Source organism: Cetorhinus maximus, chromosome 27 (assembly GCF_964194155.1).
Source record: "Cetorhinus maximus chromosome 27, sCetMax3.hap1.1, whole genome shotgun sequence".
Classification (NCBI taxonomy): Eukaryota; Metazoa; Chordata; class Chondrichthyes; order Lamniformes; family Cetorhinidae; genus Cetorhinus; species Cetorhinus maximus.
In genome coordinates, this window is record NC_135905.1 from 31,266,446 (window position 1) to 31,286,102 (window position 19,657).

Below are 19,657 nucleotides of genomic sequence, written 5' to 3' on the forward strand. Positions count from 1 at the left end.
AGAGTGTTATATATAATTTTTACATTTTAAGAAAGAGGCCTGATTTCCAATATTGTTTGTAGCTGTTATGAGTCCACAAACTCAACTTTCTTATGCCCACTTCCCCATCTTTCTTTCTTTGCTTTCCTCCCCCTCCCCTGAAATATGTAGGGTTAGGAGCTGATTAGAGACAGATGTGAAGAAAGTCAACTTATACTTACGGAATTCATATTATAATTTTATTACTTTGTGCCTAAAGTCTTGCATGGAGCACACATCTTAAATGCTTTTAAATTCTTAGGATTTAAACAGCATCACATTTATTGCACATAGCTAGTTGCTCTGAGAAGATCATAGAATGACACAGAAGGTAGCGATTTGGCTCATCCTATCTGTGCCAGCTCTTCGAAACAGTTATCCAACTAGTCCCCTGAAATCCCCTGAAACACACCAAGGCTCCTACGACAGCATCTTCCAAACGCCCAACCTTTACCACCTCGAAGTGCAGTAGATGTCTCGGAACTCCACCACTTGCAAGTTCCCCTCCAAGCCACACTATCCTGACTTGGAAATATAATCGCTGTTCCTTCACTGTTGCTGGGTCAAAACTCTGGAACTCCCTCCTTAACAGCACTGTGGGTGTACCTACACCACATGGACTGCAGCGGTTCAAGAAGTCAGCTCACCATCACCACCTCAAAGGCAATTGGGGACGGGCAATAAATGCTGGCCCAGCCAGCGAAGCACACATTTGTTAAAAGAATTTGTAAAAAAAAAATTATATCCACCCAGTTCCCTTTTGGAAGCTTCTATTTTCTCTGAGACCAACCTTTTCAGGTGCTGCATTCCAGATCATCATAAGTTACTGTGTTATAAAAACCAACTGAGACATAACCAATAATTTCTAAACGTTTGTCATAATTTCCGTAAAGATGAGAGTGGTAGGCTGCTGCATCCTCCTACAGTGGTGTCAGCTGTAGCATTCCCGGACTTGGTGATGATGGAGGAATGGTCAGGTTGATGTGCAGATTTGAAGTGATGGTACTCTTGTGACTTTGCTGCTCTTGTTCACCTTGGTCAGTTACAAAGCTTTGGGATGGGGCCAGGGGTTTTGTTGTTGAAGTGTTAACACTTGCTTCGTAATTACGGCCACTCATTTTTCTGCTCCATACTGTATAGAAAATAATGCCCAAGGCAGCTGTGCCTGCCAAGCCTGTGTCAGCTTCAGGAAAAGTGAAGAATGCAAAAGCTGTGACCCCTGCTAAAGCAGTAGCAGCCAATGCAAAGAAGAGCTCAAGCAGTGAAGAGGAGTCTGACAGCTCAGATGATGAGGCACCGGCTGTGAAAACAAAAGCAAAGCCAGGTGAGGAGGAGTGCTCCAATGCAAAAATAAAAGTGGGCTATTTCCTTAGTGGAGTTTACTGCATTTGTAAACTATAGGACTGCATATGGAACTGGTATAGGTGATGATAACATGGAAAAGTGAAGTTTTGGTATTCCACTTGACAATTGGCCTTTATAATGTGAAAACACCAGATTAAATAGCGTTTATATCGTGAGTTGTAATTTACAATATACAGAGGATTGACCTGTGCATGGAAATTGGTTATGGGCAAGCTATGGCTCAGTGGTGAATCATTTTCCCCATTCACGCAGCTCCCCTTCATGGTTGAATAACCTGCCAGAACTTGCTGACAAATAAGGGGTATAGACAGAGTAAATGCGAGTAGGCTCTTTCCACTTAGATTAGGAGAAATAAACACGAGAGGACATGGCTTTAGGGTGAAAGGGGAAAGGTTTAGGGGGAACATTAGGGGGAACTTCTTCACTCAGAGAGTGGTGAGTGTGTGGAACGAGCTACCATCTGACGTGGTAAATGCGGGCTCACTCTTAAGTTTTAAGAATAAATTAGATAGATACATGGATGGGAGAGGTCTGGAGGGTTATGGACTAGGTGCAGGTCAATGGGACTAGCGGAATAATATTTCGGCACAGACTAGAAGGGCTGAATGGCCTGTTTTCTGTGCTGTAGTGTTCTATGGTTCTAAGCACTTGGATTGATGTCAGAGGGTGACCAGCAGGAATTTGTCATCTTCAGAAAGGGAGAAAACTGTCCCAAAAATTGACAGGCGTTTTGATTTTTTTTAACTCCACTCCTTTCCCTGTTAGGTGCTTACAATGCAGTACCACCTCCCACACAGCAGAACAAGAAGGCAGCTGCAGGCAAGAAGACACCGCCAGCAAGTGTGGTCAAAAAGTCACCAGCAGCGGTTGTAAGCAAGAAGACACCAGTGACACCTGCTAAAAAGGAAAGCAGCGACTCGTCGGATGACAGCTCAGACAGCAGCACTGATGAGGCACTCATGAAACCAGCTAGTAAGTGCTGAAGTACATCAGTAAGCTGTATAGATTGTTTCATAATGTAAGCAGACAATTACAGGTGCCTTAATTTTGGAGATTATTGTCCAGCCTGCTAAAAGCCCCTCCGTCAAACCCTGTTCCTCTAAAAGTTGGAGTGATTTTTTTATTAGCTTAATCTCTTTCTGTATGCAGTTAAAGCAGGTGATTGGCTCACTTTCAGGAAGTGAGGAATTTGTTCTCTGAATGTGAGTGGCCTTGGCAAGGCTGCATTTATTGTCCATCCTTGTTGGCTTGAGAAGCTGGTGGTGAGCCACCTTGAAGTAATTTTTTTTTGCAATTTTTTTAACAGATTTGTTAAGCAACTTCAGGAGGATGTTGACTCAGCCATATAGCATGGACTGGAGTTAAGTGTAGACCTGGCAGGTTCCCCACTCTGAATGATGTTTGAGGTTTTTACTACAAGCCAATAGCTTTCATGGTCACTTTTTCTGGTGCCAGTCTATAAGTTACTAGATTTATCAAATGTAGTGTGCTATGCTAGGTCACTGTTATAACCACTACATTACTGTGTGCTGACATGTTTAACATGATATAGATTTATGTACCTTGTCTTCTGTTCATTGAATTCTTTGTTAACAGCAAAAATTACTCCAGCGAAGCCTGCTCCTGCGCTACCTACAAAAGCAGCTGCCGCTCGGAAAACTGCAGCTAAGGAAGCAGATTCCAGTTCTGACAGCGAGTCCGGTAAGAAAATGTAATTCTGTTAGTCAAGTAAGCTAGCTGTGTATTCTGGTTCTGCTGCCAAAATGAAGTGGAAAGTCTGATCTTCCAGAAAAAGAGACGGCAGTCTTTTCATTTGCACACTGTACAATGTAATTTAGATAAATGCTGCTGCTGTTAAATGTGGAATGTTATTAGTTATGTCCCTAAATGTTAGGGTTTGGGTAATATATGCTACAATATCAAAAAAAAACAAGATGATAGTTGGAGCCATTTGTTTTTCTGTCGAGCCCTGAAACCTTTGTGAAATAAGGGGAGGCGATGACATAGAGGTAATTTCACTGGACTATAGAGGCCCAGGCTAATGCTTTGGGGACATGAGTTCAAATCCCACCACGGCAGCCACTGGAATTTAATTCAATTAATAAATCTGGAATTAAAAGCTAGTCTAATGGTGACCACGAAATCATTGTCGATTATTGTAAAAGCCCACCTGGTTCACTAATGTCCTTTAGGAAAGGAAATCTGCTATCTTTCGTCTGGCCTACATGTGACTCCAGACTCTTAACTTCCCTCTTGAATGGCCTAGCAAGCCACTCAGTTGTATCAAACCGCAATGAAGTCTTTAAAAAAAAAACGAATGAAACCGGACGGACCACCCGGCATCTACCGAGGCACTGGAAACAACAATGGCACACACACCCTGTGGGCCCTGCAAAGTCCCCACTTACTAACCTCTGGGAGCTTGTGCCAAAATTGGGAGAGCTGTTGTACAGACTAGTCGAGCAATTATGTTGCAGCCCAACATAGTCAAATGATGTCCCAGATACCGCCATCAATATCCCTGGGCATGTCCTGTCCCACTGATAGGACAGACCCACGAGGGGTAGGGTCTCAGTGGTATACAGTCAGGAGGGAGCTGCCCTGGGAGTCCTCAACATTGACTCTGGAACCCATGAAGTTTCATGGTATCAGGTCAAACATGGGCAAAGAAACCTCCTGCTAGTTACCACCCACTGTTCTCCCTCAGCTGATGAATCAGAACTTTTCCATGTTAAAACACTGAGGATGACAAAGGCACAAAACGTACACTGGGTTGGGGGCTTCAATGTCTATCACCAAGAGTGGCTAGGTAAAACCACTATTGACCGAGCTGGCCGAGTGCTAAAAGACACAGCCGCTAGAGTGGGTCTTTGGCAGGTGGTGAGGGAACCAGCAAGAGGGGAGAACCTACTTGACCTTGTCCTCACCAGTCTCTCGCAGATGCATCTGTCCATGACAGTATTGGTAGGAGTGACCACTGCACAGTCCTTGTGGACACCCTCCATGTTGTGTGGCACTATCACCATGCTAAATGAGAGAGATTGCGAATGGATCTAGCAACTGAAAACTGGGCATCCACGAGGCACTGTGGGCCATCAGAATTGTATACAACCACAAACTGTATCCCCATGGCCTGACATATCCCTCACTCTACCATTAACATCAAGCTTGGGGACCAACCTTGGTTCAATGAAGAGTGCAGGAGGGCATGCCAGAAGCAGCACCAGGCATACCTAAAAATGAGGTGTCAACCTGGTGAAGCTACAACACAGGACTGCTTGCATGCCAGAGGAAGTAGCATGTGATAGACAGAGCTATCACAACCAACGGATCAGATCTAAGCTCTGCAGCCCTGCTGGATCGGGTCGTGAATGGTGGTGGACAAATAAACAACTCACTGGAGGAGGAGGCTCCACAAACATCCCCAACGATTGGGGAGCCCAGCACATCTGTGCAAAAGACAAGGTTGAAGCATTTGCAGCCATCTTCAGCCAGAAGTGCCGAGTGAATGATCCATCTCTGCCTCCCCCTGAGGTCCCCAACATGAAGAATGCCAGTCTTCAGCCAATTCAGTTCACTCCACATGATATCAATAAATGGTTGAAGCCGCTGAGTACTGCAAAGGCTATGGGCCCTGACAACATTCTGGTAATAGTATTGAAGTCTTGTGCTTTAGAACTAGCCAGGTCCCTAGCCAGGCTGTTCCAGTACAGTTACAACACTGGCATCTACCTAGCAATGTGGAAAATTGCCCAGGAAGTCCTGTATACAAATAGGACAACTCCAATGTGGCCAATTACTGCCCCATCAACCTATACTTAATTCTCCATCATTTTGCTGCTGATTTTTCTTACCAGCACTATCAAGTGGCACTTGCTTAGCTATAATTTGCTCAGTGACGCTGTGTTCCACCAGGGCCACTCGGCTCCTGACCTCATTACAGTCTTGGTCCAAACACGGACAACAGAGCTGAACTTGGTGGGGTGAGAATGACTACCCTTTACATGAAGGCAGAATTTGATCAAGTGTGGCATCAAGGAACCGTAGCAAAACTGAAGTCACTGGGAATCAGGGAGAAAACTCTGCACTGGTTGGAGTCATACCTAGCACAAAGGAAGATGGTTGTGGGTGTTGGAGGCAAAATCATCTCAGTCCCAGGACATCAGTGCAGGAATTGCTCAAGGTAGTGCCCTTGGCCCAACCATCTTTAGCTGCTTCAAAGTGGGGATATTTGCTGATTATTGCACAATGTTCAGCACCATTTACAACGACTCAGATACTGAAGCAGTCCATGTCCAAATGCAGCAAGACCTAGGCAATATTCATCCTTGGGTTGATAAGCAGCAAGTAACATCCAAGCCACACAAGTGTCAGACAATGTCCATCTCCAACAAAAGAGAATTTAACCATCTTCCCATGCTATTACCATCACTGAATCCCCCAATTATCAACATCCTGGGGGTTATCATTGACCAGAAACTGAACTGGATCAGCCATATAAATACTGTAGCTACAAGAGCAAGTCAGAGGCTGAGAATTCTGCAGAGGGTAACTCTCCTGACTCCCCAAAGCCTGTCCGCCATCTACAAGGCACAAGTGGAATGCTCTCCACTTGACTGAATGAGTGCAGCTCCATTAGCACTCCAGAAGCTCAACACCATTCGGGGCAAAGCAGCCCACTTGATTGACAACACATCCACCACCTTAAACGTTCATTCCCTCCACCACTGGCGCACAGTGGCAGCAGTGTGTGCTATCTACAAGATGCACAGCAGAAACTCACCAAGGCTCCTTGGGCAGCACCTTCCAAACCCATGACCTCTAGCACCTAGAAGGTCAAGGGCAGCAGATAAAGGGGAACTCCACCAGCTGCAAGTTCCCCTCCAAGCCACACACCATCCAGATTTGGAACTATATTGCTGTTTCTTCATTGTTGCTGGGTCAAAATCCTGGAACTCCCTCCCTAAACAGCACTGTGGGTGTTCCTACGATACATGGACTGCAGCGGTTCAAGAAGGCAGCTCGCCACTTCTCAAGGGCAATTAGGGTTGGGCAAAGAATGCTGGCCTAGCCAACGATGTCTACATCTCATGAATGAATTTTTAAATTATATAATTTAATCTCCCTTCCTGGGACACCCAGCAAATATTAACGTAAATCATTATTTAATTCTGGAGCAATAGCATCAGCTTGACAAATTTCTATCATACAAAATTAATTAATGGCAACAGGTAACCGAGTTTGGCAAATCTTTTGGGTTTAATAGTGTCTTAGGATTGTTTTAATGCATGTTTTCGACACCTTCATTTCCTGTTCCCAAGGAAGGCTATAATCAGAAACATTGAAGTGATGTAAATCTGCCCTGGCGTTAATGTGCATTAGTTTTTGCTATGTGGTTTAGTTGATTTTTCTGTATGTTTAGAATACATTCTAAGGTGTTACCAGTGTGTATTCTGCATTGCCCAATTTTTTTGATTGAGGTAATATGGAGTGAGGATAGTAGAGGGAAATAAAGTTCCCTGAAATCTTTTGTGTGTGGACAATTTCTTTAATTGCACATTTCCTTTAAAGTTTTCTGCGTGGCCGCACACATGATAATTTAAAGGTGTCACTGTATCCTGGCCTTCACAGGAACTTGCTGGTTGCTGGGTGGCCATGCAACTCAAGGGACAACATCCGACAACTAGTCAAGTCAGCTGTGTGTGCTCCAACATAGTCAGTTCCAAAGAGAGAGCCTGGTTCATCCTAACGCCTGAGCTGATTCACAGTGACATGTGTATTGTGCTCACTCTGTTCTCAGACTATCGAGACCAATAATATATGGTCAAAGTAACCCAAACAATGTTCACCCAAATATACACACTAGAGACCAATAATTTAAAACCAGCTGTTTTTTACAGTGGTGATCCCTTCCTTCATTCACTTTCATGGACAGTACCATTCTTATTTTTGTTTATAAAGGAACATTGTAGGTGTCGTACTGGGCTCTGTGGTAGCATAGCCTTTGAGTCAGAAGGTTCTGGGTTTACATCTGGCTCCTAGAAACCGGAGTACAATGTAGTCCAACAGCCAGTACTGTCTTTCAGGCAAGAATCTTTGTTTCTCATTTTATTGCTGTTTAAAGGATTTTGCTACATACACAACGATGGTGTCTGTTTGCCGGCACATCAGTTTATTGTAATCCCTTGTTAATTTGAGAGTAAGGTAGATTAATAGCTATGTCTGTAACGTTCACAGATTCTGAAAGTTCTGAAGAAGAACCCAAAGCAAAGATTATGGCAAAGGCTACACCAAAACCAGCCACAAAGCCCACACCAAAGTCAGACATGAAGCCCACATCAAAACCAGCTGGAAAGTCTCTGGCTCAAGCAAAGAAAGCAGAGAGCAGTTCAGAAACTGACAGCTCTAGTGATTCTGATGAAAAGAGCGCGGCTGCTCCGGCCATCCGTCCAGCTGCTAAATCAGCTGCTGTGCGTGTAAAACCAGGGAAGCAAAATACTCCAGTGGCCAAGGCTGCTGCTGACGACAGCAGCTCAGATTCCGATGACGACAGCAGTGAGGAGGAGGTAAAACATGCAGCAAAGGTGCAGGCTCCTACCAAAGGAAAGTCGCCTGTGGCAACAGCTAAAACCAAATCCCCGGCGGCAACAGCTAAAACTAAATCCCCAGCGGCGACTGGAAAAGGCAAATCACCAGTGACTGGAAAAGCAAAACTCCTGGCTGTGACCAATAAAAATGAAACTAGCAGCTCTGAAGAAACTTCAAGTGACGATGAGCCTCAACTGAAAACTCAGGTTGGACAACTCAAGAAAGCAGTTACTGCTTCGTCTCCACAAACTGCAGCCAAGAAAGCTAAAAGCAGCAGCAGCAGCTCGGAAAGTTCAGAGGAAGAGAGCTCGAAAGGAAAACCAAATGATGTGAGAACACCAACGTTGATATCGGCCAAGAAGACAGCAGAGAGCAGCTCTGAAGATAGCTCCTCTGAAGACGATAAGAAAAACAACACCAAGTCTGTAAATGGTGAGTTTTACTTGTCACTTTTTAATTAATTGAGAAGTTTGGGTGAAGGGGAAAGGTGGACAATTGGGTGAAGCCAAAGTCGGGACTTAAAAGTCTGTTTGGCTTGACATCTGGTAAGTTCTTACTATTGATTTGATAGCATCAAGTTAAAGCGAAACTCTTGTGGGATTGGCGCATTAAAATGTTACAAGGGTGGCTTTGACTGGTAACCTGAGAAGCCTGCCTGATTTGTCTTATCAGTGTATGTTTCTCAACTTGTGAAAGTCATCCAAACTCAGTCACTCTGAGCAGCTGCCAGCGCTCTATATGCAAGATGTAAAGGATAACTGGGTAAACCAGGGATAGTTTTCCCAGCTTCGTTTGCACAAATTGCACGTTTTATGCTCAGCATCCCTCCCCCCCCACTGTACCCCCAGTTTTATTCTTACCTTGTACCCTGCTGTTCACAGTTCATCAGTACCAACCATCATGCTTCATATTTGCATTTTAGAGCTTCGGCAGCACATGTCTAATAATTTAACTGTGCAGCTCCTTTCCAGCGAGGGCAGCCTGCCAGGAGCTAAAGACGGTGCTGTTCTCTTGCTTCCCCGCCCCCCGCCCCCCCTGCCACCACAAGCACAACTTTGATTCAGCTGCTAACAAAAAAAGCTAAAAGCTACTGCGGATGCTGGAAATCCAAAACAAAAACAGAATTACCTGGAAAAACTCAGCAGGTCTGGCAGCATCGGTGGAGAAGAAATCAGTTAACGTTTCGAGTCCTCATGACCCTTCGGCAGAACTGAGTATAGTTAGGAGAGGGGTGAAATATAAGCTGGTTTAAGGTGGGGGGGCGGGGGGAGAGAGAGAAGTTGAGGGTGGGGTGATTGTGGGAATAAGTAAGCAGTGATAGGAGCAGATAATCAAAAGATGTCACAGACAAAAGGATCAAAGAGGTGTTGAAGGTGGTGATATTATCTAAGAAAAGTGCTAATTAAGAATGGAAGGCAGGATACTCAAGGTACAGCTCTAGTGGGGGTGGGGTGGAAAGACTAACAAAGTTTAGTTTTAGATTTAAAAATAATGGAAATAGGTGGGAAAAGAAGAATCTGTATAAATTATTGAAAAAAAAGTAGGGATCGTTCCCTCCGGGACACCTTGGTCCACTCCTCCATCACCCCCTACTCCTCAACCCCCACCTATGGCACCTCCCCATGCCCACGCAGAAGATGCAACACCTGCCCCTTCACTTCCTCTCTCCTCACCGTCCAAGGGCCCAAACACTCCTTTCAAGTGAAGCAGCATTTCACTTGCATTTCCCCATACTTAGTCTACTGCATTCGTTGCTCCCAATGCGGTCTCCTCTACATTGGAGAGACCAAACGCAAACTGGGCGACCGCTTTGCAGAACACCTGCGGTCTGTCCACAAGAAATACCCAAACCTCCCTGTCGCTTGCCATTTTAACATTCCACCCTGCTCTCTTGCCCACATGTCTGTCCTTGGCTTGCTGCATTGTTCCAGTGAAGCCCAACGCAAACTGGAGGAACAGCACCTCATCTTCCGACTAGGCACTTTACAGCCTTCCGGGCTGAATATTGAATTCAACAACTTTAGATCTTAAACTCCCCATCCCCACCCCGTTTCTCCCCCCTCCCTTTTTTTTTCAATAATTTATATAGATTTTTCTTTTCCCACCTATTTCCATTATTTTTAAATCTAAAACTAAAACTTTGTTAGTCTTTCCACCCCACCCCCACTAGAGCTGTACCTTGAGTATCCTGCCTTCCATTCTTAATTAGCACTTTTCTTAGATAATATCACCACCTTCAACACCTCTTTGATCCTTTTGTCTGTGACATCTTTTGATTATCTGCTCCTATCACTGCTTGCTTATCCCCACAATCACCCCACCCTCAACTTCTCTCTCCCCCCGCCCCCCCCACCTTAGACCAGCTTATATTTCACCTTTCTCCTAACTATACTCAGTTCTGCCGAAGGGTCATGAGGACTCGAAACGTTAACTGATTTCTTCTCCACCGATGCTGCCAGACCTGCTGAGTTTTTCCAGGTAATTCTGTTTTTGTTTTGATTCAGCTGACCTGTTTCTAACGCACAGCATTTGAAGCTTGCTTACATGCATAAGCAACCCTGAGGACGTGACTGATATGTATCCAAGCATTCTTGCAGATTTAAGGGTGACAGGTTGAAATAGGTGGATCAGTTCAGTAGGAAAGAGCTTTTCTCCTAGGTCATGGAACAAATGCAGTGCCCATTTTCTGCGCTGATGTTAGTTGTGCAGGTAGTGGCAGAAGTAAAGGTGGCAGGACCCTGCCCAATCCCTGGGAGCTGTGTTGGTGTCCTCTTACTTGTCCACTGTCTGCGTCCATTAAACCAGTTTGGGAAACAGCTAGAAAATTACGTTTTAAGAATGGGAGGGGTCAAGTCCAATGGGCCTTGTTTTTTTTGTTCCGTTATCACTGGTTGGTTTCGCTGGGTCTAAAATCTGCCTGTGCATCCCGACTGGTTGGGTGATGTGCTTTTACAAGGTGTATGTACAAGGTTCTTCAGGCTGTCTTTTTTATGCCACATTTATGCTGGCAGAGCTTTCACCAGCTGGAAATGACTGATTGTCATTGGGTGCTCAAAAGGAGCAACTGTTTGTGTGCTCAGGTCTTCCGACTGTGTCAGCTGCGGCTCAGTTAACAGCACTCTTGCCTCGGAACCACAAAAGATTGTGCTTTCAGATCCCCACTCCAGTAACTTGAGTAGAAAAACCTAGGCTGACACTCCACTAGAGTTCTGAGGGAGTGCTGCAACGTGGCAGTGCTGTCTTAGGAAAAGATGGTGAACAATGGAGGTTGCATAGCACTATTTCAAAGAACAGCAGGGAAGTTTTTCCTGGTGTCTTGGCAATATTTAACCCTTAATTAGCATCACTAAAACAGGTTGTCTGGTCATTATCATTATTGCTGTTGGTGGGAGCTTGCTGTGTGCAAATTGGTTGCTGTGTTTCCTACATTATAGTAGTGAATGCACATCAAAAAATACTCCATTGGCTGTAAAGCATTTTGAGATAACCTGGATTTGAGGCCACAATCAGATCAGCCATTATCTAATTGAATGTCAGAGCAGGCTGAGGGGGCACATGGCCTTCTGCTGCTGCTCCTAGTTTGTATGTATATAAATGCAAGTCTGTATTTCATTCTCTACTGCAATAATGAACCTCTTTTGGCAGATTGAAAATTTAGTGCACAGGTACTCTTTTATTTATCATACAATAGGGAGATGTTGTGCTAGCTTCCCTGGTGGTTTAATGGATAATTGCATTTTCTTGTGTGGTATGAAACATTGCAAGTTTGAAGTTCGCAGATTGGGTGCTCTGTGCCAAGTTAGATAATCACAGCCAGACCAGCAGTTTACATGTAACATTTGGCCTCAATGTTTTTATCTAGGAAGTGTAAAAGCCAGTCAGACTCCAGCTCCTGATATATTCCACTGACTCCTGGGTGTATCTGCTGGTTCATATTGGCACTGTTCAGAACACGTCGTTTGGCCAGTAGGAGGAAATGTTAGGTTACTGCTACCCTGCAAATGTGTTTCAGTTCTCACTCCTGAAGAGCTCCCCGTGTTGTACAAGTGCAACCCTGCACATTTCACATGCCAGCTGGCCTAGTGGGTGACAGCTTAAGACACTTCAAAGGCGCGTCACTTGGGAACCCTCAAGAGTATCAGTAAATTATTGCTCCACAATTTTAAACCGAGCACCAGAGAGAAAAGCACTGCCTTCATACCCAGTCTTCATACATCCTCCTCACTATTTAAATTGTTGAGAATTTGATTTCTGCTAATGTTTTCTATCATGCTTCCAAAACACGACAATAGTTTTGATATGTTTTCATCTATACCATGACTATGCTTATTGAACAATGAGTAGATTGTTTTAACATAAGCCTCACACAGCAGTTGCATGCTCTTGAATGAGTTTAATCTGAGCTGGTTGTGAATTATAACCTGGGAGTTCATTGCCAGTTGTATGCAGATTTCATGGCTAACTCTGATGTTTGTGATTGCTTATTGTCTCAGGTACAGTAAATACTAAGAGGAAAAGGGAAAGCTCCTCCTCATCTTCATCTGAATCGGAGGATGGAAAAGGTGATTCGACCCCAGCAAATCAGAAACTGCAAGTGAAAACTCCAAACACCGTACCGAAAACAAAAAAGGTAAAGACATTTTGGAAAGAATATTTGCCTATCTTTTATAGAAATGTAATTCTAGTTTCACTGTAGCTTGAAATGCATTTAATCATTTTGCATGGAGATAATAGTTCGTATAAAGATTCATATCTCTTCAGAACTTCTGGATTTAAACTGTCAAACCATATGTGACACTAATTTGTTCCCTATTTCAGAAAACCTTACAGTCCATGTTGACACCTGGAGTTAAGGTATCATTCTTTATAGTTTTTATGATTTCTTGACCTATTCATTCTTATTTTGCTAATTTTCTGCCTCCTGTATCATGGTCTGAGTGGTTAATCTTCCTGTGTGATCCTTTTTTAAACATTGTTCTCCACCTTTATGGAGCACAACACACTTAAGCCCAGTTCCATTCCTATCATGTGTGTTTTCCAGCAGTGATCACTGGGCTGTGATTGGCAGTTGGAGCACTGTTATGTTCCCAAGCCCTGGGTGGCATTCTGGCCTGTGGCTCAGCTGCACTCTGGACTTGCACGTTCTACAAGACTGTTTGCTCTAGGCACTCGGAACTTTTTGTAAAATAAAAACCTCGTCAACATTGCCTGTTTTCTGCAGCTGTAGCTGCTGCCACCAGATCACATGTTGAGTGAAGTTGTAGCGGCAGCTTACACTGTGCTGCAAGATTCAAGAGCATGGTGCCTGAGCATTGTGTCTGCCAAGATAATGACTTCACCTGAATAGAATAAAATCAAATAGTGTAAAAGCTCGTGAGAGTTTGCGCATAACAGGCTTGTGTCTACATCTATATTGTGTTCATGTGTCCACAATCTTGTATGCGAGTTCAAAAGCCCCTTCGCCCCTCTGGTGGGTCTCTGCCGATTACACTCGTTCTGGGTTTGGGAATGTGTAGTGGTTCAGCATATTGCACCATGGTAACATTAATCCAGTGTTAAACACCTGACTAGCAGTCAGATGATGCCACAGTTCTGCTCTGCTGCTGCAGAAATTACCAACGACTTTGAACAGAGGATAAGTGCTTCAAGAGCCTCTAACATCACCATGAAGGGGGTTTCTTTCCCCTTTTTATATTACCCCACCCTAGCACCTTGATGTCCTGTTGTTCCTGTCCCAATCATTAACAGTGTATGTTTGAGTCAGGGAGACATGACATTTAAGGTTTTGCCAATGAGTTTGTGTAGAAACCTGGATATATCTTCACTTCAGCAAAATTAGCTCAGTGCCGAGTCCATTCTGGGCGTGAGCTTCAGGCCACAATGTTTTAATTTTTTGTTTATAAATGTCCTTTTTCAATTGAATGATCGGAATGTAGGCTGTTGAATGCATTGCTATCATGATTTATTTTAGAATATTTGAGATGTAAAATTGGTCTGGTAAGCGTGAAGCAAGCCAATTGCTTTGGTATTATCCTCATTATTAAAGTTGTATTTTTATATATCAGTAAAGAGCACAAAGGGATGAATGAGGGGAAATCTGCATGTTGCAACTTTTTCCTTCTGTTTGCCTCAAGTTCAGCATTGACTTCACAATAATATAAGTTGAAGTATTCTCTTAGATTTGTGGATCCTGTTGTTAGAGCGGCAACTGCAAACATTCATTACAACAAGGCACCAGGTACCTTTGTCACTGCAGCTGAATTTTACGGTGCTGTTCTCGCTGAACTAAATCTCTCTTTTAGAATTTATACAGTGGAAGGAGGAATCAGATCATCTTCACAGTTACCTTTTAATGTAAAACATGTTGTATGTGATAATGTACTTTGTTCCCTGTTTTTCTTTTTGTGTAAAGAGCCCTCAACCTAATACTCCTTTCCGTAGAGTAAGAGAAGATGAAATTGAAATTGATCCACGCCTTTCAAATAATTCATTCACTGCAAAGGTAAGGCTGGATTCAGTCAAATCTCTGTGTTCAGTGCTATGAATGAGCAACCTTGTACATTTTAAAGCTAATGCATTTGTTAACAGTACAGAAATAACCGGTGGTACCATTAGTGGATGGTCCATGTATCAACAATGCATTACTTATGTAACAAGTGACAAGGGCTGTTTCCAGTATGTGGGATGGTATATAGGCTGGTGATTACCTACACTGCACTGAGAGGAGTAACTATTATGTTAGTAAGTGAGAGAAAATTATATATTGTCCCTTGGTTATGTGTACAAGAGGAAAATATTTACACCATCAATTTATTCCAACCTTTTTCTGTTTGAACTTTACCATATTTTATTTCAAGGTTATTACTTTTTTACAACACAATCAAGGGCAGTTGCAAGTACAATTGCCTTCGGGGTTAGGGTGGAGGGGTAGGGTGGTGGTGTGCAGTTCACTGCAACCAGGAATGGGAACCATAGCTATTTAGAACTTTTTTCTTTCCTGGCTTGGGACTACTGTATCACTGCCAGAGCTGCTGTAGTTAAAATCAACTTCCTCAATACTGACCAGTAATTGAATCTGGTCTTGTCTGGTGTGCATGTTGGTATGCCTATGGGGGAATCCCTGTAAAATCAGTTTAGTGACGTGTAGAGTACCTTTTGGAATTTATGATTCTCAGGTCATGCTACCAGGTTCGGCCAGTAAGAATAGGAAGTATTAATGGTCTCAAAGTGCTATTTGTGATGGACTGAAATAAAATCTGTTGAGGATTAATTCTAGTGAGAGTAACACTATTGGAGGTTTGTGCCCATTCTTGATTTCACTTGGGATGAAGCAGTGCATTGATAGGAAAGGGGGAATTATCCACAACTCATGCTGCTGGCTATTATCCAGTGCGATCTGCTTGGAAATGCATGTATGTGGCTGTCAGCTGAGGGTAACATCAGGCTATGCTTAACTGCACCCCACGGTTGTCTGACACTCACTCGAGTGTTAGCAGAGACCTGGGGCTCCGTCTATGAAAAGAGGGACGATATAGCTTGAACCACAAAGGATTGTAAGGTGACTTACCATTCGGTCAAACCAGATACCATTAGAACAGTGGCCAAGCTCCCTCGGTTGTATAGTTTATTATCTCATACTTCTACTAAATTCTTAACCCATAAAGATAGCTGGACTTTGAACTTGTTTTGAAAAATTAGTCAAAGACCAGGTCTGAATTCTGGTAACTTTGCGAATTGAGGTATAGTTTAATTTGCTGCCTTACAGCTCTTTAGTATCTTCTCAAATGTTCTCAAACTGACCATTTTGAATTTTCTGAAGCTTTTCTTGAAGTCAGTGGTTGTTCCTCCTTTATGTGTTGCACACTAAGCATTGATTATTTGTGTTATAGAAAGGAGCAACTGGAGACTGGGGCGAAAAGGCCAATCACGATTTAAAATTCACAAAAGGAAAATCCTTCAGACATGAAAAGACTAAGAAAAAGCGTGGGAACTATCGGGGTGGGGCCATCAATATGTCTGTGAATTCCATCAAATTCGACAGTGAATGAGTGGAAACTGTAACACTCTATTGTAAAATTATAGAATTTAAATCTTTATATATGGTTAATTCTTGGAGTGTATAGTTCCAGTATCTTTTTTAAAATCCTTCATTAATCCTCTGGAAGTCAGACTGCTCTTTCCAGGGGATATTGCTCGTATTTAAAATGAAGTTTGTTTTCTTTTGATGGAAATGTTTGTTTTAAGTGAGATGTTAACTTCATCCCTAACAGTAAACGTCAAAACGAATGCCAGAAATGTAGCTTTTTAAAAAGGGAACTGGCAATAATATGATCCTTTTTTTGAGTGTCAGCATTGTACTGTTGTTCTTTATTAGATTTGAGGAGCAAAAATTATGGAAATTTCCTGTGTAGAAGTAACATTTAATAAACCATGTCTGAGCTAAGTTTTTAAAAAAAGACCTTTGCCTTTCATTAATTTGATCATTGATGTATTATAAAGCCAGGTTGTGGAATTTAAGTAAGTGCAACAATGACAAGTTTTAAAAAGTGAGTATGCACGATTGCAATATTGACCAAGGCACAAACAGCAGATTCCTGTGGATCGTGCATAATCTACTAACCTTGCTACCTTTTGTAGCTTCACAAAAGCACAGAAGTTTTGGCCGATTGTAGATCACTGCACAAAATGCCTACAGCCTGGTGACTTTCCAAACATGGCAGATCACTCAAGTGGTGACAGCTGGTTAAGCCTGTAAGGAGAATTGTTACATATTTGTTTCTCAGAAATCTACAGGAATGCTAACATCAGTGGAGAAAATAATCTGCATAAAGTTTCTTAGAGTCAGACATCTGCTCTTGGTGTTGCCACCAAATGATTGATTGAGAGATGTCTGTCCACTACTATGTGAATGACTGTGTGTCCACAACAGAATCGCCAATAAGCATTTGAGAGATTACACATACTGTTAGAATTCCTACGCTTGAGAAGGCTCAGCTTCACCAGTCATTGGCTTTCATTAATACGCCATCAATGTAGAACAGTTATTCAATAGGATTTTGATGTTTCCCAAACTTGTGGAGACCAGATATTCATCACTAGCTACAAAATATATATGCACAATCTTTTGAGAATGGATTTGAGATTTTAAATAGTAAGTAATCAAGAGCGCAATAGCTTCACTGCCAGAGCCAGGAAAGCAGCTTCAAAGGGGTTTTGCAATTCAACTGCTGTATCACTCTGTGTGGTGACAATCTGTTAACTGAAATGTTCTGTTTCTAACAGTGTGCTCTGTTTATTTTAAAAGAATTTGTTCAAAAAAATTGTCTATCAGAATTGATATATTAAGAGACTTGGGGAAGGAAACGAATCAATCTCTACATACTGGCTCTAGCTTTACACTCTGTCGCCTGCCATTTCTGAACATAGCGTCCAGATATTTAATAGACCTTTGGCTCATGGTCAACCTATAATCTTGACTTTAATGCCAAGAGCGCCATATTCTTTTCATTCACTCATTTCAACAGACCTATTAAGATGATGGTTGCACATATTTGGATGTTACTGCACCGCCCAGCTTGCCAAAACTGCATATTTCAACCCAACTTGACAGCTATTTCGTGCTGTCTGTTGCTCAGGCACCTCAACTGTTGGGAAAAATGCTAGCCACGAGTCAAACAAAACCAAATTCTTCAGCAAAATGCTAGCCACGAGTCAAACAAAACCAAATTCTTCAGCTAGCAGATCCTGTGTCACTGGATTCCCCAAGAAAATTTTGAGAGCAATCTGACTACTGTCCTGCAGAAGGCTGGCCCTGCTTCCACAGTGCTTCACTAAAAGGTTTTGCATATCTAAATGTATCATTGTTTAGAAGCACCCAGAGAGAACGGCAACAGGGAAGGTAACAATGGTGGGCTATTTTTCTTGTTTCATTGAGCAAGTAATATTTCAGCTTCTGGATCATTAGAAACCCAACAACAACTATATTCTGAAAAACATCATCATGGTCTGACTGATGTGAGACTCCTGATTCTTACTCAATTACAGACAGGTGGCATACAGCAGCCTAGTGAATGACACCCATACTCATACCCACTGCAACTTTAACACAATCCTGTATTGCCTGGCTCTAAAATGAATAGCAATTTGCCGTGCGGTGAGCGTATTGGACAACACTGATGTAGAAGAGTACTTTGCCAGCTTACTATTACCTAGATTTTCACTTTTGGACATGTGGAAGCTCTTCAATGGGCAAATAATGCAAATTGTTGTTGTAATGACTTCCTGGCTTTGTGCCATCAGTAATTTTCCATCCTTGAACACAGATGAAGATGTCGGGGCTTAGATACAGAGAGATCTGCCACACCCTATGAATCAGCCTTGTGTCAATTGCACAGAAAATTCTGGTGTTACTTGCTCCTATTCTCAGCTCCAATATGTGGCAGCATTTGTTAACTCACAACAGTCTAAATCAGCAAGAGTAAAGAGACTTATTGTGATTGATATGGACTGCAATTGTGATTGACATGGACTGCAACCAATGAGAAAGAATCAAGACTAGTGGATGAAAATGAAAAACAATCAGTAATTGGAGCTTTAACCACGTAATAAATTTAGCCTCAGGCTCCTGACACAGAAGTAGGCCTTATCAGGAAAGCACTGGGGTTTACAGCATTGGAAAAGCTACTGAATGAAACAAGCATTATCGAGTTAAAAGGATAAATGTTTGACTAGCTGAGAAATGAGCATGGTTCAAACTAATCTCTCAAAATGATTTCAGTAGTTTTATTAATTGGTTTCTGATATATTCCTCTGACACCAAATGAATCAAGCAGCTTTTGATTTTGTCCACATTTTATCAGATACATATCGTCTTTTATGAGGTAACTTTTGATTTCAGCCAGTAAGCAACATGTGCCTCTACTGATGTGATGCACTGATTGATGGGTGTAGTGCGAGATCCAAAACCTTTTGAGATAATAGTGTACATCAGATGATAAGACAAGTTTTCCTTTTCCCCTTTCAATAAAGGTTTCAGAACAATAGTCTATTGTGTAAGACTCTATGTGGCCTATTGTGCCTGGTCTACGTGGGAACTCCCCAGCCTTTTCTACATAGCCCTGCAAATGGTGGGGGCAGCCTTTCAGAGCCTTGCTCAGTGGAGCCTTAAGTATGAGCCTAAACAATCTATTCACCTGTGGTTGAGCGTGATTCCTACTGTAGGGCACCAAGACTGATGATAGCCATACAAACCAGCGAGGTCTGTGTTTCCATCTCTGGGTCAAAACCTGGAACTCCCTCCCTAACAGCACATAACCACATCGACTGCAGCAGTTCCAGAAGGTGGCTCATCACCACCTTCTTAAAGGCAATTATTATTGAATTTATTATTATTGAATCATATAAGCTATAAAATAAAACATGTAAGATCCTGAGGGGGCTTGACGGGGTGGATGCTGAAAGGATGTTTCCCCTTGTGGGAGAGACCAGGATCAGGGAACACCGTTTAAAAATAAAGGGACTCCTCTTAAGGTAGAGATGAGGAGAAATGTTTTCTCACAAGTTGAGTTTGTGGAATCCTCTTCCCTACAGAGTGGTAGAGGCCGGGTCATTGAATGTTTTTAAGGCTGAGGTAGACTGATAGTGTCAAGAATCTCCTTGTTGTTAGTCAAGAATCTAAAGATGTCGG

The 19,657-nt window shown here is 42.7% G+C and overlaps 1 protein-coding gene across 2 annotated transcripts in view; it reads left to right on the forward strand.

Annotated features, from left to right (window-relative positions):
- LOC144668693 (uncharacterized) overlaps positions 1-16,442 on the forward strand; it is a 24,666-nt gene extending 8,224 nt beyond the window's left edge. Inside the window, exons 7-14 of one of the 2 annotated variants that reach the window (XM_078531020.1) lie at positions 1,159-1,342; positions 2,149-2,355; positions 2,980-3,084; positions 7,621-8,403; positions 12,465-12,601; positions 12,790-12,825; positions 14,384-14,473; positions 15,861-16,442. In XM_078531020.1, coding sequence (XP_078387146.1) covers positions 1,159-1,342; positions 2,149-2,355; positions 2,980-3,084; positions 7,621-8,403; positions 12,465-12,601; positions 12,790-12,825; positions 14,384-14,473; positions 15,861-16,019 — 1,701 coding nt within the window. In that variant the 3' untranslated portion in view covers positions 16,020-16,442. The remainder of the gene's footprint in view (positions 1-1,158; positions 1,343-2,148; positions 2,356-2,979; positions 3,085-7,620; positions 8,404-12,464; positions 12,602-12,789; positions 12,826-14,383; positions 14,474-15,860) is intronic. The other variant, XM_078531021.1, reaches the window with a different exon arrangement.
- The last annotated feature ends 3,215 nt before the right edge of the window (positions 16,443-19,657 follow it).